Source organism: Dermochelys coriacea, chromosome 2, assembly GCF_009764565.3.
Source record: "Dermochelys coriacea isolate rDerCor1 chromosome 2, rDerCor1.pri.v4, whole genome shotgun sequence".
NCBI lineage: Eukaryota > Metazoa > Chordata > Testudines > Dermochelyidae > Dermochelys > Dermochelys coriacea.
In genome coordinates, this window is record NC_050069.1 from 115,325,372 (window position 1) to 115,349,190 (window position 23,819).

At 39.8% G+C, this 23,819-nt stretch overlaps 1 protein-coding gene across 14 annotated transcripts in view; it reads right to left on the reverse strand.

The window, feature by feature from the left end:
* HIVEP1 (HIVEP zinc finger 1) overlaps positions 1 to 23,819 on the reverse strand; it is a 201,857-nt gene that overhangs the window by 33,496 nt on the left and 144,542 nt on the right. For all 14 annotated transcript variants that reach the window (XM_038390706.2, XM_038390703.2, XM_038390705.2 and 11 more), the window contains 3 exons: positions 12,336 to 18,313; positions 1,604 to 1,737; positions 23 to 198 (listed from right to left, as the gene is read on the reverse strand). In XM_038390706.2, coding sequence (XP_038246634.1) covers positions 23 to 198; positions 1,604 to 1,737; positions 12,336 to 18,313 — 6,288 coding nt within the window. The remainder of the gene's footprint in view (positions 1 to 22; positions 199 to 1,603; positions 1,738 to 12,335; positions 18,314 to 23,819) is intronic.

Consider the following 23,819-nt stretch of genomic DNA (forward strand, 5'->3'; position numbering starts at 1 on the left):
TAGCTGTGACAAGTGCCTCTACCTTTAGTTTTGAAGGAGAAGTTGCAGTAGTTGCAGTGGTAAGGACGGACATCTGTATGCGTACGAATATGCTTCTTCAACATACTTGGTTTCTTACAACGTATACCACATTCTTCACAGATATACTTTCCCCTTCCTCTTCCCCGAATATACACGTATTCTTCATTTGATTTGTACCTAACAACAATATGGTAACAGTGAGGAGGTTTGTTATGAAGTGGGTTATTTTCTAGCTAAAGTCCTATGTCAGCTAAAGTCAGAAAATTAGAATTGCAGTAGAATGAACGGAATTCCAGAAATAATGTAATATGTGAATGAATGACGTCCAAATCAAAGCCTGTCTCTGATCAACTCATGGCATTTTAGTCTTCAGTTATTTTACTAGGTGGAATCCTAATGTCTTTAAGAATGGGCTTCCCCCCATACAACAAACATCTAGATTCCAAACTTAATCTTAAATCTGTTTAACACATACACACACTTCTAAAAACCGTCAATTTTTGTGGGGAGGAGGAAGGTGCTAAAAGAAGAACATGTTGGAGACTGAGGTCTATGTAACAGGAATAGCCTGAGTTATGATAGTGAAAAATTCCTCACACATCCCTACCAATGTACTTCACTCTTAACCTAGTGGGACCCCCTCTGGATGAGAGTCTACTGCCATTCATTACTTGGCTTCTCTGCTGAGATCATCATCCAGGATGCCACTTGAGGTGATGATTTTTTGTGAAGTGGATCCTACCCATTAGGAAATGGGCAGAGAAAAGCGACATCACTTTGCCTGGGCAGACGGTGATAAACTTATGCTCACCATTGCCCTGGATTGGATTAATCAGCCTAGAAATGAATGGCCCTGGGATCTCATCGTCACCAATCACCCAAGTCATGTCGTCTCGCTTCTCTTTGTTCTCCCCCAAAACCTTTAAAAATGTCAGTGTTACTTTATTATTACAAAGAACTGTTGAAATATGTTACATGGAGGGTGCCACATGCAAGTGACTTATTTTGATGAGCCATTTGATATCTGATGCAAAATGTTACAGTACTTATTATTTTCAGTAAAATTTTCAGAGAGTGCATTGGAAGCTAGAGCTCTCCAACTTTTTCACAGCATAGAATGCATGTAAACAGAGATTGTATTGAGGACCACCATCCTGCCCAGGCCTTATCACTTAGACCAGCTCCCCTCCCATCCACAATCACAGAACATCATTGTGGCAGCAACAGAAATCACTTACATGGACTGGTAACATTAGGAAAATACCTATGCCTCTAGCTATAACATCAGACATTTTTAATATGATGAGTGTTATGTTCTTTGGAAAAAATTAATCCCACTCTTTACTGTTTCTTCGTTTAAACTTTCTCCTTTTATCTATGCACCACCATGGAACATATGGATTTGCTGTTTCTCTAGGGAAAACCAGGAAGCATTTCACAGACCATCACTGGTCTACATGCCACAGTTTAGGAATTGTTAATTGAAATAAATTGAAAGAGGAAACATCATACTATCAAACAAAGCCCAGAACCAAGAAATAATTATCCCCAACAGTTTTTGGGTAAAAACATGTATACTTGCCCTCCATCAAATATTTTAACTCTTCTTGGTTCGGTTTTGGTAAAGGAATTTTCTTTATCGTGCTCAGTGCTTGTTTCAGAGTTTTCTTTATTGCTGAATTCATTTGGAGTCATTTTTTTTTTATTTAATGCCCGCTGAAAGAAAATAGGAAATTTATAAATTTCTGACTATTGTTGATGTTAGCACCCTTCATTATGTTATTCAAGTCAGTAAATTAAAAGTAAACAAAGTAAAAAACCAATTATATGTACAAATAACTGCTTTAGAAGCCATACCTGTAACAGATTGCAGATCTTATTTCCTACTTTTTCCTACTACACATTGAGAGTTTATGGACCCATTGACCCTTATGGAAGTTACTCTCTCATGGCAAATGGGAATGCTGTGAGTTTGCATTCAAAGTGGCCTCCTCATTCTGTGTCAAGGGCTCGGCTTAGGTGGGGTTATGGAACAAGCATTAAGTTTGGGCCACAAACCTACTTAGTCCCCTGAAATCTGAAGAAACCCTCCTATGCCTCTCCATGTCTCTTGGCCCCTTTTATCTCTGTGGCAGAAGCCATGAGTGGCGGTCAGTGGCGGTCTTGCCAGCTGCAACCACAGGACTCTCTTAGGTGATGTTCCTCAGCTGCACCAGGATGCTGCTGTCCTCCATAGTTCGACTAGAAGTGAGAACTTTTAGCCATACAAACCAGTTATTTCCACTTTCTCCTCTGGAACTACTAGTATTGTATCAGGACTACATTTCATAAGCATCATACATTCCAACCACTTGCTCATTAGAGCAGTCACAGGGGACTGCGGGGGACATGTCTCCCTCAAAAATTTGTGTCTTGTAGCTGCAATGCTCAGATTCTACCGGGGCACATGAACCACTAGTATCTCACTGCCTCGAAGGGCGGCTGACAACTGGCAATAGAGATGAAGAGGGGAGAAAGACAGACGTATACAAAGAAGAGATACTTATAGGTTATATTAATTTAAACAGATGTTACATTAAGTATCACTAGAGGAGGTTTTGGAATTAATTGAGAAACTTAAAAGTAACAAGTCACCGGAACCAGATGGCATTCACCCAAGAGTTCTGAAAGAACTCAAATGTGAAATTGTGGAACTATTAACTATGGTTTGTAACCTGTCCTTAAATCAGCTTCTATGTCTAGTGACTGGAAGATAGCTAATGTAATGCCAATATTTAAGAAGGGCTCTAGAGGTGATCCTGGCAATTATGGACGGGTAAGTCTAATGTCAGTACCGGGCAAATTAGTTGAAACAATAATAAAGAATAAAATTGTCAGACACCTAGAAGAGCAAAATTGTTGCGCAAAAGTCAACATGGTTTCTGTAAAGTGAGATCATGTCTTACTAATCTATTAGAGTTCTTTGAGGGGGTCAACAAACTTGTGGACAAGGGGGAATCCAGTGGACATAGTATACTTAGATTTCCCGAAAGCCTTTGACAAGGTCCCTCACCAAAAGCTCTTACGTAAATTAAGTTGTCATGGGATAAGAGGAAAGATCCTTTCATGGATTGAGAACTGGATAAAAGACAGGGAACAAAGGGTAGGAATAAATTTTCAGAATGGAGAGGGGTAACTAGTGGTGTTTCCCCAAGGGTCAGTCCTCGGACCAATCCTATTCAACTTATTTATAAATGATCTGGAGAAAGGGGTAAACAGTGAGGAGGCAAAGTTTGCAGATGATACTAAACTGCTCAAGATAGTTATGACCAAAGCAGACTGTGAAGAACAACTTCAAAAAGATCTCACAAAACTAAGTGATTGGGCAACAAAATGGCAAATGAAATTTAATGTGGATAAATGTAAAGTAATGCACATTGGAAAAAATAACCCCAACTACACATACAATATGATGAGGGCTAATTTAGCTACAACTAATCAGGAGAAAGATCTTGGAGTCATTGTGCATAGTTCTCTGAAGACGTCCACGCAGTGTGTGGCAGCAGTCAAAAAAGCAAACGGGATGTTAGGAATCATGAAAAAAGGGATAGAGAATAAGATGGAGAATCTCTCATTGCCCTTATATAAATCCATGGTATGCCCACATCTTGAATACTGCATACAGATGTGGTCCCCTCATCTCAAAAAAGATATACTGGCATTAGAAACGGTTCAGAAAAGAGCAACTAAAATGATTAGGGGTTTGGAACGGGTCCCATATGAGGAGAGATTAAAGAGGCTAGGACTTTTCAGCTTGGAAAAGAGGAGACAATAAGGGGGGATATAATAGAGGTATATAAAATCATGGGTGGTGTGGAGAAAGTGAATAAGAAAAAGTCATTTACTTGTTCCCATAATATAAGAACTAAGGGCCACCAAATGAAATTAATGGGTAGCAGGTTTAAAACAAATAAAAGGAAGTTCTTCTTCACTCAGTGAACAGTCAACCTGTGGAACTCCTTGCCTGAGGAGGTTGTGAAGGCTAGGACTATAACAGGGTTTAACAGAGAACTGGATAAATTCATGGAGGTTAAGTCTATTAATGGCTATTAGCCAGAATGGGTAAGGAATGGTGTCCCTAGCCTCAGTATGTCAGAGGGTGGAGATGGATGGCAGGAGAGAGATCACTAGATCATTACCTTTTAAGTTCACTCCCTCTGGGGCACCTGGCATTGGCCACTGTCGGTAGACAGGATACTGGGCTGGATGGACTTTTGGTCTGACCCAGTATAGCCATTCTTATGTTCAGATTTTCACTGTAAGAGTGATCCATTCACAATGTAGTAACTTTCAAAGCAGAGATACCAAAAATCCTTGATAACAGTATTCCATATTTGTTTCTTATTGCCAGAGAAAATTAAGAGAGAGTGTACCAGTCATCTAACAATGCAAAATAATTATTTAGTTTTCCCTTGATTATTAAAGGAGATTATTTTCTATCATTTTTTCTGAGAAGGCTGAATTCTACAACATTTACCAGTTGAAATCTAATCCTTCCAAGTCTAGGGTATTTATAAAATGAGGGAATGATCTAATTAGCTGACAGTTATTACAGCCATATTTATAAATTGTTCTACCCACATAGCTGGCATAACTAGCACATTTTCTAATACTAATAAGTCAATAAAATGGTAGGAGAAAAATATTAGACTCATTATTTTAAATGCTTTTTATTGGATATAAAAGTGAATGCTGGAGGTTTTAGGATTCACACGAAAGGCAATACCTCAGCGATTTATTTACATTGATTGCATATTAAAATAGTGTAAAATATATTTCTTAAAGGGTGACAGTCATCATGGTATGAAGGGATTGCACAAGTTCCTCTATGCCACTTGAGCCATGCTTTTGCTTTTTGCATGTGTAGAAGTATGGTGCAGAGAGGTGCAGCACTGGGGATGGGTCAAAGGAGAAACTAGTATATTCATAATTTCACATATCCAATGACCCTAACAGTCTGCACAAGTGCAGGATGCTGCAGCTGCTACTCCAGCATGTAAAGTTGATACATCTCTGTGCCCTGACTGGTGCTGGTCTTTCATTTCTCCAGAGTCTAAATACTTCTTCCACATCAAGTCTTATAATTTTGGCTCTATACAGTGGAACATAAATTTCACCCTCATACAAAAATATTGTTAATGCAACATGAAGGATAAAGGTATCTAACACTCTGGACAGGAGATACCAGAAGTTCAAGTGGCTGTGCAAACTTTACTCAACCATACTGAACTTCCTGTATATTTCATGGCATATGTTATAGCTTACACTATAAAAAGTAAAGGAGTACTTGTGGCACCTTAGAGACTAACAAATTTATTAGAGCATAAGCTTTCGTGAGCTACAGCTCACTTCATCGAATACATCCAATGAAGTGAGCTGTAGCTCACGAAAGCTTATGCTCTAATAAATTTGTTAGTCTCTAAGGTGCCACAAGTACTCCTTTTCTTTTTGTGAATACAGACTAACACGGCTGCTACTCTGAAAACTATAAAAAGTAATAGACTAACATTTATGTTTAACAAGGGAAAGGGGAATAGAAAATGCAATTTATGTGCAATGTGGCCAGCAGTGTGTGATCATTCCCAGCACTTGGAATTTGCTGACTTTAAGTGCTTGATCTTTCAGTCTTAATGAATTAACTTTTTTTTGCACATTTAATTTGTAATGGTGTAAGAAGGAAAAGGGGAACAGAATCCAGAGGTAATTGGTCTATGTAGCTTACAAGCTCTTGGGCCATCTGCACCAAGGTGAATTTAACTTCTATAATTATATGACCTATACGTAATGGCAGTGAGACAGGATATTCAAATCCACGTGTTCAAAACTACCATCCCACAGTCACATATTTTAATGAACTGGTTTATGCTAATTTAGCACTGGTTTTAGTGTTCATAACATACAAGATAACCCCAGTGAGATATAGCAAAACTTCTGCTATTACAGAAATGCACGAATAGAAATATTATTTGAATTTCTGTCAGAGAGAATTGCAGGAATCACTGAGTAACCTGGAAAATCTGCATTTTTATTTATTTTTTTGTAAATAGTGTTTGTGAAAAGTACCAAATTGACCCTCATGACGACTGAGGTCTTCTCTATCTGTTTGAGAGGTACAGTGCAGGGACAGGCAATACAATCCATTAATGTGCCCCACTCCTAACCGAAAGGACCCCAGCTAGTGGTCAACTGATAAGAAAAATTATACTGGACAGTAAAAGTTTTCTTTCTTCAATTACTAATTCCTGACAACCCTCTCAGTGGCTTTTCCCCTGTTCTTATGACTGGAGGCAAAGGGCCTGATTCACCTCTGCATTATTCCAGTTTTGTGCCACACTAAATCCACCAACTTCAGTTAGTGGTATAAAACTGGAGTGATAGTGATTAATGCAGCACGGAGACCAGGATTTAACAGCTACTGCTGGCACGTACAACTGTCCCATGGAAAACTACACCCAGAACCAAAGTCTTCCAGAGCTATCACTTTCATTTTTCCCCGTTGACACAGAGCAATTTAGGGAAAACATTTAATATTTTGAGGTAGTTTTTTAGTTTAATACAAGACTGCTCTGATTTAACTTCTTTCCAGTGGTGACTTGGATTGTTGTCACACATAATCCAAGAAAGGAAATGATCTGATTAGTAGGTATTTTCCATTCTTCAGCCTACTGATGGCAAAAAATCCTCACAGTGAACTATACCAAGAATCACCTCAGAGAGGGAATCAAATTTTAAAAGAATAGTACACAAAATTAGGTAATATGTAGGCGTAAGAGAGCTACTGAGACACCACAGATAATATCAGGTGATTGAGCTTGTAATGTCTAGGGAAGAAAATGGAGTTTGGACCAAGTAGCTACCTCTCCTGTCCAAGACACTGCATTAGCTCACTGGGCCTTTAATTTATTTGAACATACTGTATTTATTTATTTTAGGAGCAATAGCCCCTCATCCATCACACACATCTTTGGGGTGTACTTTAATCAATGGTCCATGCCCACACTATTTCCTCTGGTCCACTCAATGGTAAAGAACAGAAAAGGGCCCAGGATTCCTTATTGCCTGCATATACTTCATCATATCTTCATTCTTCTCCTGACATCTAATGTCAATAGAAATACCTTTTTAAGGATTGGGATTAGCTCAGAAAGGTGATATTGTAATAGCATTCTGAGCTCCAGAAAAACAGTTCAAACCCCACTGCTTGAGTCAGTTAAACCTGAACTGGACTGGAAGAAACAGCTGAGACTATACTATAGGAAAAAATCCTGCATTGGTAAGGTATATGCTAGACACGTTAGGTCTTTTCAATCCTTAGTTTTTATTTTTTTCATCCTAACCCTCGCACAATCTGAGGTATACATTAATCTTCACGTGATGATTTCTTTCAGCACTTTCTTCCTTTATAACTCTTTTAAGTGCTAGTCACTCAGGTTTGATGCCAGTCAGAAGCTGGAGAAATGAAGATGAATTTCTCTCCAGCCTCACCATAATAATATACTTTGAAAAAAAATCAGCATATAAACTTGAAGAACAATTAATAACTTCGCTTCTTTGGCAGCAGAATAAGTGTAAATGTAAGTAATGGCCACATATGACAGCAGCCTCTGTTTAAAAGGACACTTGTCAAAATATTTTTCAGAATCTTGTTACTCAGTATTTACACTCTAAACTGAAATTATTTTCCGACAGAATTTTCTTTTCTTCATCATACATGCACATGGGTTTGTTTTTGCAGAGGCTGCTCACAACTGTTAAACTGTTCTTTTAAAAAAACAAAAACTAAAGTATCGTGAAAAGCCCATGCAAAACTTCGCTTTCCCAAAGAAAATGGCTAAATGCACATAACTGGAAAAAAGACCAATTTAATCCTACCTGTCCTGACAGTATCCCTTAAATTTTCTTTGTTTTAATTTAGTAACATTTAAATACATCTTATCTACTATATGAAGGAGACATCTTAAAACAGATGAGTACAAGCAAGAAAGAGAAACAATGACCCACTCTCCTGCTGGTAATAGGTCACCTTTCCTGATCACTCTCGTTACAGTGTGCATGGTAACACCCATTGTTTCATGTTCTCTGCGTATATAAAATCTCCCCACTATATTTTCCACTGTATGCATCCGATGAAGTGAGCTGTAGCTCACCAAAGCTTATGCTCTAATTAATTTGTTAGTCTCTAAGGTATCACAAGTACTCCTTTTCTTCTTGCGGATACAGACTAATACGGCTGCTACTCTGAAACATTTGCGATACATAATACAATTCAGTGGCAATATGGATCAGAAACAGCAGTCTGTATTGAAATGCACATTTTTTGTTAACACAAAGGGTTAAGTCTTCACCCCAGTGAAATTGATGATAAAACTTCCAGTGACTTTAATAGGGCCAGGATTTCACCCTAATACTTTCCTGCCTTTAGGGATTTAATAGAATATCCTTACAGCTCCTTTTGCAATTCTGAAGTTTTTTTTCCCTAACCTTACGGTATTCTCTCTCCCCACCTATGAATATTTTGTATCTTAACCTTCTCTTCAGCATAGAAGTACTAGACACATCCCTTTGGAGCTGCTCAACTATAGTCTTTGCCACTGAACAGCAACACTTCTTTCCCTCAGACGGTGGTGTGTTTCTACCACAGCAGTTTCAGGCCCTGTTGACCCACATTCAAATCCTCACATAGCCGCAGCAAAAAGAATGTTGTGCTGTCAGTACACTGAAGACTAACCCAAAACAATCATTTTTAATCCCCCAAATAATAATTTTGTATGTTCTAGACATTCTTTGCGTGATTCTAGACAAACTGATCTCTGGGGCTAATGTTGAAGCCTTACAGCTGTACCCAAAAAGAAAAAACCTGTACAGAACTGGCATCAGGCAAAATGGTAAGGAAAATATAAAAGAGAAATTTCAAACTGTACTGTGCAGTGCACAGTTTTCTTTATAAGATGATGATACAGCTCAATGTGCACATTTCTACATTTTCTTAGTAATTAATCTTTCAGTGTCTGGGACAACAAATTCAGGCAGACTAGATAAACACTGACCCTTGTTGCCAATTTATAATATCCTATTGGTGTAGCATCAATATGGAAACATTCATAGGGTACAGAGTCTTCTTAATCTATTCGCAGAAAGGTACATCAGTTACTAAAGAACATCAAATTCAGTGCAAATTAGCATACAGCTCTGTTCATTAGTTTTACAAACACTGAAATACATGGCCATTGCAAAAAAAGTCTCCTTTCTTCCACATCTTTATAGTACACCAAGGCATTAAAAATGTTATCACCTTGCAGCTTAGGGAGTAGTTAATTTTTAATGATCATACCTGTTAACTTTTGAAGCGGGGGGTGGAAGGAGAGAGTGGAAATACTCAAAGTAAAAACCAACTGAAATCCTTTTGTCAGACAAAAGGGTGACTGTTACCCCCCACACAATGAAAAAATAAATTTGAATTTGTTTTAGTTTGAAAAAAAGTAATTTTATACTCTGATAAACATTTTTCAATAGCTCTCTGTCCTTGCATCTCTCTGAGGCAGGCAGGCAATTACATTGCTACTTCTAATGCTGGTGTCCTTGGCATTGCCATTCTGGAGGCTTACCTGACTGGTCAAGGACAAGATAGATTATGCCAGCCAAGATATGCATTTGGTTACAGGCCTTCTAGAACAGTACTGTAACAGGTGGCTTGCCTCTTAAGGGCTGGAAGACCTAGGGCTAGTCAACCCTTATTACTAAAGAGGCACACCTGGGTTGGATCAGGTAAATCCCTATAAAGTAGCTGTAGTGAAGGGGGAAGCCTAGGAAACTGCAGGAAGTGAGAAAGGTTTCTATGGGGAAAAACCCTGATACTATGCGGTCTAGTAGCCAGAGCCAGAAACTTGAGGTTCTAGTGAAGTAGGGCTGGGAGTGGCCTGCCAAAGGATGAAAAGCCCCAGGCAGGAAGCCCTGGGAGTGAACTGGAGACTTCTGGGAGTGAGCAAGCTCCAGAAGACAGACCTGGGATGAGGGGAAGGAAAAGCCTGGACATAACCCGACAAGAGGGTGGTAAACCTGACGGACTGTGTTTTGGGACTTTCAGCTTGATTTTGGAACTTTATGCATGTGAATAAACCTGGACCCTCCAGAAAATGTGGTGAATTTGTCAAGAAAAGCCCTGGTGCCATTTGAGGGAGAAATTGTTAGCAGGGCCCTGCAGAGCCACCCCTGGGGAAGAGGGAGTGCATAGGAGGGGCCCAATATATGAACCAACTTGCATATTCTTGTGTGTGTTGTGGGGGATTTTTTAATAACAAAAACAGGGTAATTAATGGATTACATGTGGTGACCATCATGCATTTCCAGTTGTCTAGTTTCTGTTAATGTTTTAGTGCAGAAGGAAAAGTTACTCAAATTCTCCCAAAATGTGCACAGAATATTATACTCTAATAAAGATTCTGATCATGTATGGGAAGCACCAACTGCAATGAAACACTCATAGAAAAAAACCAATTTTCAGGACACCCTAACGGATCTGAGAATAAACTTTATAGATATAAAATATGTGATCTGAGATATCGCTATGCACTGCAGCGATATTTTATAAACATCTATATTGTAGCCAGTTATACTGCTTCTAACTTTTGGAATTTTGCCTAGATATTCAAGCACATACAAGACAATCATTTGAAAAGTGTATTGAAGTCCCATTAAATAATTTGTACTGTATACTTTGGATTGAAACAGAAATCCTGTAATGGCCCCTAATACCTGGCAGCATTCAAAATGCATATATTTCAAAGCAAGGATTCAACACTTTTTAGCTGAAGACACCATATTGTATAGTCATATATCATTCTCAGACTTCAACGTTTTTACTTTACTGCGGTGCTCACGGAAATGAAATGCTGTAACATTAGCTGTAACTAGGTATTGTGCAGGTAGATATTGTGCAAGCGTCTTCAACAATTTGGATTTTTCAATCTTAATCTATTATTCCAGTCAAAGGCCTCTCTTCAGTTGGAGGCTGTCAAATGCGCGGAATAGTATAGGGCTTTCTGTTGAGGACATATGAGCCACTAAAGGAGTCTGATGCTCTTTTACCGCTGATTCCATGTCAATGGTGTTATTCATATGTATGTGGATTATGTACATTATTTTGAACACGTTCTTACCTCTATAGATTTAATGGGTTCAATATCAATGGAACAATATCAATCAATAATATGGAACGGGTAGTGAAAATTCTAAAGAAAGCAGTAACCACATTTTAAATGACATTATCTTGGCAATTATTTCATCCAAACTATCAAACTGGGGGATTGGGGTGGGAATAGTACACGCTCTTTCCCTCCCTCCCTCCTAAATTCCCTCTAAGTTGTACGGCTGCGCAGTAGGCTATAAAGGGCCATGCACCACAGGGGCCTGGAGAGAAGAAAGGTAGGGGGTGGGTGGGGACTGGGGAGGGGAGCAAGTTAGGGCTTGCAGGGCTGCCATGGGCCTTTCCTCCAGCCCCAGAGCTCACTGCTGTTGCTGCTGGTGGGGAGAGAGCTGGGGGGGAATCCTCTGGCCGCAGCCCCAGGGCAGCCTGCACCCCAAACTCCTCATCTCTGGCCCCACCCCGGAGCCCTCCCCCACACACCAACCCTCTGCCCCAGCCCTGAGTCGCCGCTCCCACTCCAAACCCCTTGGCCCCACCGCCACCGCACATCACGTCCATACTGTTGCATACAATAAATTCATTCCGCACATGGATATAAAAAATTAGAGGAACATTGCCTCCCACCCACCTTGTTTCAACTAGCAACGATATCAAATGCGTTTGTAGAACACCCATGGATAGTGCTCTCAGATTGAGCTGTTATTTTACATCAGACAATACTCACTTTATAGGGGTCTAACACCTGCAAAATCTTCATTTACAAATAAAACTGCTTTTAAATAGACAGTGTTAAAGTATTTCAATGGAAGATATTTTTGGTACACTCTTGTTGCAATTTAAAACTAGCCAAATGGATTTCTGTCCTGTCCAATTTTAAACCACGAAGAATTTTTTTTTTATGAAAAGCGATAAACCCCTAAAACAAGTTTCTTAATTGAAATAGCATAATATCTTTATAGTAGTATACAACTGTAACACATAAGCACATTATGCATATAATTAATTAAAGGTAGGAAAAAATCAAGGCACAATACATTATTAAAATATAAATGCAGTATGCTTTTTCAAAGCAAGTACTCTATACACAAATTTGATCCTTAAAATTAAAATACATTAAATGTACTTTAAGTACCTTAGTTAAGCTGTTCCTCCACTTGCTTGAGTAAACCAATACGTCGGATCTGGCGTGAGTTGTTATTGCTTGAGTGTATAGTGGTTTTTCAGCTTTTTGTTTTGAATTTAGGAGGGAAAGAGCAACCTTTGTTGACAAACCAAGTGGATTTGGATTGTTGAGACTAATAGTCCAAGTCGAATATGCTGAAGTTTTTTGGTCATTTTGTAGCAGATGTAATGGCTTTCTTTTTAACAGATAACACCATGTAAAATTTGTTGAAGTCTTTAGGCTTGGAAATGTCAACCGCTGTGTATCCCCTGCATTTGCCACAGACAGAGTAGTTCCAGAGTTTGCTTGGCCTTGGGTATTAAAATTTGTGTCCTCATTATTAACCCGTGGGGACCACCTTTCTTGACTGTTACCTAAAGCCTTCAGAAGAGAAGAAGTCTGATTATTCACTGCAGAAGGTTCAGATGGCTTTTTAACTTCAAAAATTGGAGGTGCAGAAGATGTAAGATTTTCAAATTCTGGTGACTCCTTTATGGTTTCAGAAACTCCAATTTTAACACTTTCAGATGAACGTTGGTCAGTTAATAGCACATCTGGTGAATTGCTATCTTTGCTGCTTTTTTGATATTGTGGAATAACATCAGGCTCTAATAAGAGACCTTCAAGAGGCTCTGTGGTGCAAATCTGTCGCACCAATAATGGTTTCTTTTGCCTATTAGGGTCATTGGCTCGAATGTTCAATGGATGCATTGATCTAGCATCTGTTGTGCAAGCTGCTCCACTTTCATCTTTAACACGCTTTTGGTGTTTTTCCATGGCAATATCTAAACTATTGGCTGGTGAGAGCATGCGTTTACTTGATGCTGTAGCTTCTTGTTGGGGGAAGAGTCCACTTACTGGCAATTTCTGAATAATATTCAAGGAACTTGACAAAGGTGAATTTCTGCTTCCAATCTCAGAAAATGAATGATCAAATATAGATGCTGACTGTGGATTTGGCAAAACCCTCTGATGATCTCTGTGTAATTTTGGCAGCTGAGTTTTCCCTTCAAGAGTTGGCACTGTCACAACATTTGTTTTACAGACAGACTGATTTACCTGATCCTGCGTCACTAAAATTTGGGGAAGAGGTGTAACAGTAGCAAATCCATAAGATGGAACATTACTATGAACACGAACAGGCACCACAAAAGGTGGGATGCGATATATTTTACCACTGGAGTTTTCAGGTATCATATGTTTTTGGGGAGGCATTGAATACAGATTAGACATACTGTCAGCTAATTTAGTAGGTACAGATAATGAAGTCCCACTCTGATCCACACTAATTTGACTTGGAAGAGGGTGAATGGGGAAAGCAGCAGTTATTGGTTGAGAAGAATACGACTTACATGCATGCAGAGCTTTAACTTGAAGCTGATACTTGGGAGCAAAGTAATACTCCTCTTCAACAGACTGACAAGAAAAGGTGTTTGTGTCTGCTTGTTCTCCTGGGGCCAGTACTTTAAGAGAAGTCTGTGAATGCTGTGTTGAGGGCTGCTGTCCCTGATTATGCAAAACAGGACCTAAAGGCTGCTGAACAGAAGGGAGGCTAAGAGGGTTACAGTTCTGAGTTATTGATTGAGACTCATGTAACAGCTTAGAGTAAGTCTGTGAGTGCTGAGAACTTGAAGAAAACTCAACTGAAGTTCTATTAGAGGTCTGCAGCCTGTGAAATGGTACTGTAGACATGTCCGGTGCATGAGCTATTTGAAATGAAGATGAAGATTTAACTTGAGGCAGATGGTTTTCTGGAGCAATATTTAAAGATATTTGTCTTACAAGTGGCCCCCTCCTCCTTTCTAACAGAGGCACATGTCCGGTAACTCCACAGCCAGAAGACAACTTTGGAGAGGATATCTCTACAAGTGGCGTAGATTTTGATGAAGACATATTTCCACAATCAAAAGATTTACTTCTGTAATCTACAACCTCCATGGATGGTTGTGTGCAGTTAATTTGTTCTGATGCAGCACGTCTCATTTCCCTGCAAGGAGGACCAGGCACCCCAAGTGTATTTGAGCCAGCTGGAATCGTAAGGAATTCTGATGATTTATTAAGATCTATTTTGGAAGCACTCTCAGTTTTAGAAATGTCTTCTTTATCAAATGAAGCTGAGAAACTAGAGGCATGAGATAAACTACTCTCCTGACTTAAACTTCTAGAAAGTGTGGAGTCAAAGCTTGATTCAGCTGAAGAATGCTCAATTTCAGCCAACCGGATCCTTTTCTTCTTCGGTGGCAGTTTTTCTGTTGGCAATTTTGACAGAGTTTCACTACGCTGAGGCCAATTAAACTTCTCTGTTTTTTCCTGATCACTGAATTGATTTTCCTGGTCCCTGTCTGGTTCTTCTGTGACCAGTATTTCAGGAACCTGGATGTTATGTTGGCGAACTAGTTTTAATGTATGCATTACTGCATTTCTTTCATTAGAGACTATTTGACTTTCCTGAAGTTCTACTCTGGATGCTTCTGCTGACACTGACTGATGATGCTGGGAAGTATTCAGATGAGAATGCCTTTCCTCTTGAATTACAACTGTGTTCAAAGAATGGTGCTTCTCAGCCTTATTAACCTCTTGAAAAGAAACTGGTGAAACTCTTTCAAAAGATTCTGATTTCTCAAATGAACTGGGTCTGCTCAATGAATTAGTGTGCTGTATTACTGAAATGCCAGTTCCTTGTCTTTTCAACTCTACCTTGTCTTGTGCAACTGAACTTGTCTGCTTTTTCATAAGTGGAGAGATCTTTGGCTCAGTGGTTTGTTCTGTGCCTCGAGCCACAAGCTGAATTTGAGACCTTTGAAGCAGAATGCTACCATGCTGTTGTGAACCTACTATTGTTGCATTAGGTTTAGATATACTGGGAAAATCTCCTGGCTTACTTTGACCCTCTGTACTCTTTGATGGTATCCCAGTATCATTTTGCTGTGGCTCGTCATCATCGCCAACACTTTTCATTTTCCTTCTTTTTCGTATCTGGGGTGTCTGCTCCCAGACACCAGTTGAACTGGCAACTCTGTAGTGCAGAATTTGAGGTTGTGTAGTGCTGGGGACTATCTTATGTTCAGGCTCTCGGATAGCTGCCTTGGTTTTTGGTCCATGCAACTCTGAACAATAAAACTTTTTGTGGTTTTCAAAATTCTCCAGTTTTCTATATCTGTTTCTGCAAGTTTCACACTCAAACATTGTCCCTCGCCCTGGATGTGATTTCTTTATTTTTTCCAAATTTGATACTTGTGCAAGTGACTTGCTCCTTGGTAATGAGAGTTCATTAGACAAATTGCATCCATGATAACCTTCTTCTACAGATCGTGCTGGGCTGAAAGCGTGGCTTTCATTAGTTGAGGAGTCTTCTATTGCTGTCTGTCTAACAAGAGTGCGAGTGTGCCCCCCTTGGTGCAGTGGAGTGACAGGTCCTGATAGAAAGACATCATCATACAAAGAGCCAATTTTATCATCAAATGATTGACTTCCTCTAATTGAATGAGGAGGTGGTATTAAATTTGCAGGGACAGCTGAATAGCTGGTAGTAGGCATAGAATTACTTCTGGTTATAGGTAAACAGTCAAGGGATGGTACAGACAGAAGAAAAACTTGCTTTGATTTCTCAGTTGGTGTGAAAGGAGACTTTGGTATGTCGGAGCTTGAACTAGTTCTTCTTCCCATCGGTTTTAAATCAAACTGGAAGGAGTCTTTAAATATGTATGATTTTGGTGAGTCTATACTGCCTCTTCTTGAAAGAGATGTTCTTCTTGGTTTCACACTATCTAACTGTTTGTCATCCACTACAGCTTCGTTATCTGATATTAACTTTGAGATGCGTTCCTCAAGTGTTTTTGTTGCCATTGGTGGTCGCATTTGACCAGAGAGAAGTAAATGTTTTTCAGCACAAACTGTTTGTACAACAGATGCCACTGTGGCACTTATTCGTGGCACAGAAGGCAGATTTTTATTTGGATCTTTTTCAGACATAGGCAATCCCCTGACAAAAGGAGTTGGTGAACTCATTGTTTGATCTGCACTCTCAGAACGTGAAAAGTAACCAGAATCAGTGCTACCTAAACTCCTAGGGCTCAAAAGACATTTTCCTTGTTCCTGGGAACAATCAGTTGCCTGTTGTCTTTGTAACTGTGCATGCACTGTTCCTACAGCAGACCCAAGGTGTTCTTCTAATGAACTCATTTCTATTTTCTGGTGGTGCTTAACTTCGGTTTCCTTGAAAGAGACCATGTGTGTTACATTTGATTTTATATTTGTAACGTTAAAATCTCCTTGTCTCTGTTCTGCAGTAAGCTCAGGCGTGGAGTCTGTTACTTCTGGACTATCAGCCCTTAAAGGAGAAACATTCACAGGATGAACTACTACTTTAGGTAAAGCTGCCCTAACTTGTGGTTCTGTGTCATGCAATGAAGAGTCACCTATTATATAGTTTGGATTGCTTAGTGGAATGGGGCTACCTTTCCGTAATGTTTCAGAATTTGAAATGATTTTCACTATTTGTGCAGGTTCCAGTTCTAAGGATCCTTGATCATCTTGTCTTTCATCAGCAGTGCCTTCATCTTCACTTTCACAACTTTCTTCCACATCTGAATGAATACTAAGTGCTTTATCTGATTCATGGGATAGGAATAAACCACCAGAGTCCGGTTGTAGGACAAGTCCAAGTTTGATTGCATGTGCATGTGATTTTTTGTGCTTGTATAGATTACTTTTGGTTTTAAATGAAAATCCACATGTCACACAAGGATACGGTCGCTCTCCTGTATGGGATCTGATATGCTTTTGGAGAACACTAGGCTTGGCACAAGCCCTATTACAATACTCACAAACATATTTTCCTAGTTTTTTAGGCTTCTGGTCTTTCAGAAGATTACATATTTGTTCTACACCATGGTTGACAACTGATGCTATTTGGGCTGAATTATACAGGGGAGCTACAGGTAAGTGTGTTGAATGAGATGGATTAATTGACAAAGATGAAGATGAACTAGCTACTAGCTGGTTTTGAGGAAAAACCTGAGTAACAGTAGAAGAGGGGGGGTGTACTACAGAAGAGGTTACTGCTATACTGTATATCTGTTGGAGTTTGGGGTTTTCATGACCCTGTTGACGTACCAGTGATCTAGTGAAACCTGGACACACAACAATCTGTTGATTTTGCTGTCCAGTTTTAGCAATAAATTGTTCTTGTGAATGAGAAATTGACTGGGTCTGTGCTTGTTCGCTCTTCCCTGATGTTACTGCATGCACATTATGTGAAGGGTAGTAGTGCGATCCAGCTACAAACTCTTGCTGTGACAAAGAAAAATGATTTTGGACACTCATTATATTGGATGTGAGACTCGAAGAGGCGCTTGTAGTTTTATTTGGTCTCACTTTTTCTATTTGCATCCCACAAGGAGGGCACTCTTGTGCTAAGATGTTCAGTTCAGGCTCCATAGCTTTTAATAAGACATCAAATGCAGTACTTGTACCTGAGGATGAAGTACTACAATCAACAAAAGTAATACATTCATTATTGTCAGTCTTTGATTTACTTGACAAGGAATTAGAGAGAGGCTTCTTCTCTGGCAAGTTTAATTGGCTTGTATCACAGTCTTCTGCTGTCCATTTACTCAAATCCAAGGACTTATGTAACAATGAAAGATCTGTCTGCATCGATGTCTCAGATGTGACTGTTTCATCAGTTACCTTGCTACTATGTGTTTCCCCATTTTGTTTCACACATTGTTTTCCATTTTGTACAGGTAACTGATTCTTTGCCTGTAAGTGTTCCAAAGCATCAGGAAGAATTTTAGATGATGAAGATTCTTCTACATTTTGTTTATGTTTGGCCTGAGGGGGGTTTCTCAAAGGCGATTTTGGTATCTTTTTCAGATGGTTTTCAGTTACAATCTTTTTCCGTTTCACGCCTTTAACTGTATCTGAAGTTCCTCTAGTACCAGCCTCTGAGATATGTTAAAACAAAACAGAAAAAGAAATGGTAAATTTACATAATCACTGTATGAATTATTATTACAACACAAATACATTATATCATCATAACAATGTAATGACATCTTACAATTTTAAAAAAACCTAGTAAAACATTTCAACATGTTCTAAAATTAAAATGGAAATAATTCTAAATAATTTGTAGTGGAATGAAAACTAACAAGTCTGTTTGATAGTCCCATACAACACATGTCTTATCCTGAGCATTAAACTATCTAGCAGAGAAGAGGTGGAGATAGTTCCTCATTTCTAGGGACTGAACATGCTGAACCCTGCACCTGTTGTCCTGGGAAGCAAGAGCTGAATTTTGATTCTGTGACTTGTATTGCTAACACACCTAAGACCAGCCCCATGTTTCCCGCTGTTAACATTTTAATCTTCTTAGCTGCAAGATCTCTCTCTCAGCTACTAATGCTAGGCTTCTTTTGAGTAACATCTCACTGCTGCATTACGATCAATTAGCTCTGTTAGCATAAGCAACGATAATAGTACAGATGTTAACTGGGCAATGCTGTTTTTACCACCATGTCACCCAACTTTGCTCATTGAGAAATATGAGTGTGTTTAAGACACTGGGACTCAGAAAATCTAGGTTCAGTTTCCAGTTCTGCTAGACTTCCTTTGTGACCTTGAGCAAGTCACTCAAGGTTCATCAGGAACTGAGCCTCCGAGCCCAGGTCCACAAACTTGTGATAACAGGGTTTGCGCTAGCATGCTAAATAGCCACATAGATGTTGTGGCTCAGGAGGGGCGGGAGGAGCCTGCAGGAGCCTGCAGGAGGGGGCTCTACAGAGCTATGTTTAGCATGCTAGAGCAAGTCCTGCTAGCACAAGTCTGTGGACCTGGGCTTAGAGGCTTGCTCCCAGATGCAGAGCAGACATCCCCTTCAGAAGAAATTCTGTCCCCATTTAAGTCAATGGCAAAATTTTTGTTGAATTAGATGGGGTGTGGATTTCACACTAGTCTATCTGTGCCTCAGTTCCCAATCTGTAAAACAGATATTTTCCTGCTTCATTGAGAGTGTTGTAAGAATAAATTAAAATGTATGTGACGTGGGCCACACAGAGTACATCCATACGACAAGATGGCGAAAACACTATGACAGATAGGGCAATTTCCTGAAATATCCTGTACTACTGTATTAAGCTTATGTCTTATTGTGGGCCAGGATTGTATATAATCTCTATAGGGGAAAATATGACAGATGTAAGAACTAGGAGTTCTAAAGACTATACTGAAAATGTGCCAGAAAAGTATGGACTTTGGAGACAAGTGTTCAGTTGATTGGGGGCGAGGGGGAATTTTTAGGGAGAGGCAAATGTAAAGTCCACAACACTGGTTATTCAAAAACCCAGCCTTTTAAAGCTATATCCTGAGTAGATGGTTATTGTCTGTTGATTACTTGTTACGGAAGGCAAAGATAAATGGCCCGAGCTATATAAAGAAGCAACTGATCTGCCCAGCCTTTGTTCTGGTTCTGGAGTGAAGACAACTGTGAACTTTAAACCACGATTCGAGGACTTCAATAGCTCAGACATAGGTGAGAGGTTTTTCGCAGGAGTGGGTGGGTGAGATTCTGTGGCCTGCGTTGTGCAGGAGGTCGGACTAGATGATCAGAATGGTCCCTTCTGACCTTAGTATCTACGAATCTATAACTTGTAACCATGGGGGAAAATCCAGTTGTGGGTTTAACCTACCAGAGCCCTACATTGGTATTGGGGGTGACCTCCACTGTTGGTTCTAATATTTTACATCCACGTACGGAATGAATTTTGTTATGTACACCAATATGGAGGCGATGGGTGACACATCACCTTCATATTGGTGCACATAACAAAATTCATGTGGTGGGGGTGGGGCCGAGGGGTTCGGAGTACGGGAGGGGGCTCAGGGCTGGGAGGGTGTGGGCTTTGGGGTGGGGCTGGGGCTGAGGGGTTTGGAGTGTGGGAGGGGGCTGAGGGATGGGTCAGAGGGTTGGGGTGCGGGCTCTGGGGTGGGGCCAGGGATGTGGGGTTTTGGTTGCAGGCTGCTCTGGGGGTGCGGTGGGGAGAGAGGACTCCCCAGCCCTCTCTCACCGCAGCAACTCGGGGCTGGGCGAGAGGCGCCTGTCCCCGGCCGCTCTGGTGGGGCTGGGCAGGGTCAGGCCAAGGGACGGGCTCCTCTTCCATGCAGTTCCGGCAGGCCTGGGGGCGGGGTGCCTTTCCCCACCTGCCTGCACAGCCCTTGAGAGCCTGCCGCATGGCCATGCAGCTTACAGGGAACGTAGGTGACCTCTGGTAAGATTTTTAGCTTGTGTGTAGCAACTTTTATTGTTATATGTTTTCTCTGCAATGCTTTTACCTAAAGAATAAATGTGCTTGCTTAGAAGGAGCTGTGTGATAACTTATAACTGTGGGCAATACACTGGGTATAAGCCTTGGAGAGGAAAAAAAGCACAAACACTGGTCTTTTTAGGTAGTCTGGCTGCTGGGGATATCACCATGTAAGTAAGGCAGGGAGTTGTTCAGCCTTAAAATCCCCAGTCAGTAGGGAGTGAGATGTGGGTCTCCGCCAGAGAGGTGACTGGTAGGAGCGGGAAGCCTAAATTGGATGCCTTTGGTGGACCACAGACGCGAAATACAGGTACAGTGGCCCTGAAACTGTGACAAACTGATTGGGTTGGAGGGGTGGACCATAGATATTAATTTTTTGAAACACTTTAAATTTTTTTTTGGCCATTTAAACCTAAAAATAATGGCTTAAGCCACAAACTTCATTATTCAAACTTACTTTATTATATTGGTTTTCTATGCAAACAAATACAGAGACTTGTGCGTGTCTGCAGGCTCTAAATTTTTAATTTTCCAATTAGAGGCTTCATCAGGTAACAATTATTTTTAGCCTACTTTATGTTATAAAGGATACTTTAGAATATCAAAACTGCCAGAATGTAATTCACTTTTGTTTATACTATTTACTGATTTCATCTCTTTCAGTTTAGACAGTGAAAATAAGACTAGTCAGTTACAGTAAATCCTGTACTGCCAGGGAAATGGACCAGACGACTGAATAGGTATTTTCCATATCTAGACTCTGTGATTAGATTAGATTAGATTGAGAGAGATTTTTTTTTCCCCCTGAAAACTATTCTTGATTGTTGATGCTGTAAGATATTCAAAAGTCACTATGCTGGTATATATGAAATTCTGCAAAGAAAATATAAAGAAACTGAGCTATTTGAATAATATTTTTGGATTTATAGCAACTCCTTTCCAGTCATGGTAAAATTAAGCCTTCATTTTGTGCTTGTTTAAAAATAAAAATCATTATAGTGGAACAAATGAAGCACTGAGCAACAAATTTGTTTTTCTGTCAGGACCTCTCCCCCCACCTCTACATTTGGCAACAGACAAGGAATGAAGACACCTTCCTTCATGGCTATTTTTGTGACTGGATTTATCAGTATCGTTTCAGATGAGCTACTACCACAGATGAATGAAATCAATCAAGTTTAAAATTTTCCATTTGTGTATTCATGAAACAAAACTAACAAAATTTGAATTATTTCCATATTTAACTACACTTGTTGCTCTATTTAACTAGGCATACATTGGGAGTTTCAGGGCTTTCCTGAATAGCAAATGATCTATAACATCAAACAAAAGTATAATTGTGTAGCATAGGCATATATTATTCTGTACGGAGCATGCATCAAAGCACAGTGTAACACAGCACATATAAAATAAAAATAAATAGTAATATTTACCACACACACACACACACACACACACAAGTATATGAAACTTGCTGTTATGCACTTTTGTTTACCTCATCTCTGTATCCTATTCTAATCTGCTAAATATTTATCTATTCCTAATGCACAAGTATCCAGAAAATCAACACCACCACCTCAAGTAGCATTGTTGATGGTTATCACAGTGGAAGCTAATAATTGTATATGGGTGCTCTCTCACCCTTGCAAACCTTTACAAATAAACTAGTAGGTCACTAGCCAGAAGATTTCCGAACTGATTGCTGATGCTCAAAGTGAAGGAAAGGTACGGGAAGAGTAGGAGGCAGATGCCCCTCAAAAGATCCCAATGAATAGTAGTTTGAGGGGTGGTACTATAGGCTTGTATACACATGGAGTTATTCAGGAACAGCTATTCTTGAGTAACTACTTGTATGGGCACTTTTCTGAAATAAGTGTCCACTCCATACTTTTTCTTTAGTTAAGCAGCAACAAAGTACTCTTATTCCAGAATATACAGACAGGCGAAGAATTTTTACAATTAACATCCCATTGAGATGAATGGTGGCAGTCCTACTTCTAGCATGGATGAATTCTGCCTCCTCCTCTGTACACTGAGAGTGGCTCTTGCAGAGGCATCAGTCTGCTTCTATTCTGCAGAAGGTGGAAAGCATACATGTCATATACGCTTCCTATATGACAAGGAGACCAGCAGCTCTGGAGGGGACTGTGATGTACCACAGTGCAATTGGGAATTAGTGGTGGGATTGGCAGATTCAATGTAGATCCACTAATCATCCTTTGCCCCATGTAACAGGAATATAAGTGATGCAGAGACAGCTTCAGTCTGAAGCTATAACAGCAGACCAGAGCGGCGGCTGTGCTGCTCCAGAGCAGCTGGGAGAGAAGACGAGGAAATAGAGTCCATCTCACTTCATCTCAGAAAAATGCCCCAGCACATAGCCTGGCTTTTTGGACTGTATGGTAGGGCCAGAATTTGGGTATTAGGCAGTTCACACGCTTGTTTCAGGCTTGATGTCTGCACAGAATGCTTTAGTTTACAGCATGTTCATATTTAGAAGATTTTCTTTCAACCTTCAGGGCTAAAAACATTTTTCTATATAAACAAAAACATGGATTCGGCAGAAAAGGTTATTCTCTCCCATTTGCTAGAGGAAATTTAACCACAATGAGTAGGCAATGGATTGATCAAGTTCCACATTCTTGTAAGGGATGCACTGCCTCTGCAGGATGTCACTAGAACCCAGTGGCTCTGAACTCTAGAACTACAGGAGCTCCTGCTGTTCTTGTGCACAAGACACGGACTCAGATAGGAACCCACAGTAATACATATGTTTGGATAAACAGTGTATTTAGTGCTTTATCACAAACAACTAAGTGACATCCAAAATATAACTGCCTTCATTAGGATGTTTTATTGTTTCAATAATATTGCAATTAATTGAGTCTTACATCGATAAATTTCCATCAGTATTACTAATGAAGGCTTTTTTAAGATGCAGCATTTATTGCCAGTTTTTTAAAGCCGGGGTCAAACAAACAAAACAGTTGACATGAGTCAGAGAAACTATTAAGGTAATTACAAAAAAAAAAAAAAAAAGGCCCTGCCTGCACTAAAATTTTTGATGTGATTTTGTAACCTGAAAGAGGCTTGGTCATGTTAACAGGGTGCAAGGAACACAGCTCCATTTATATACATATTGCAGCTT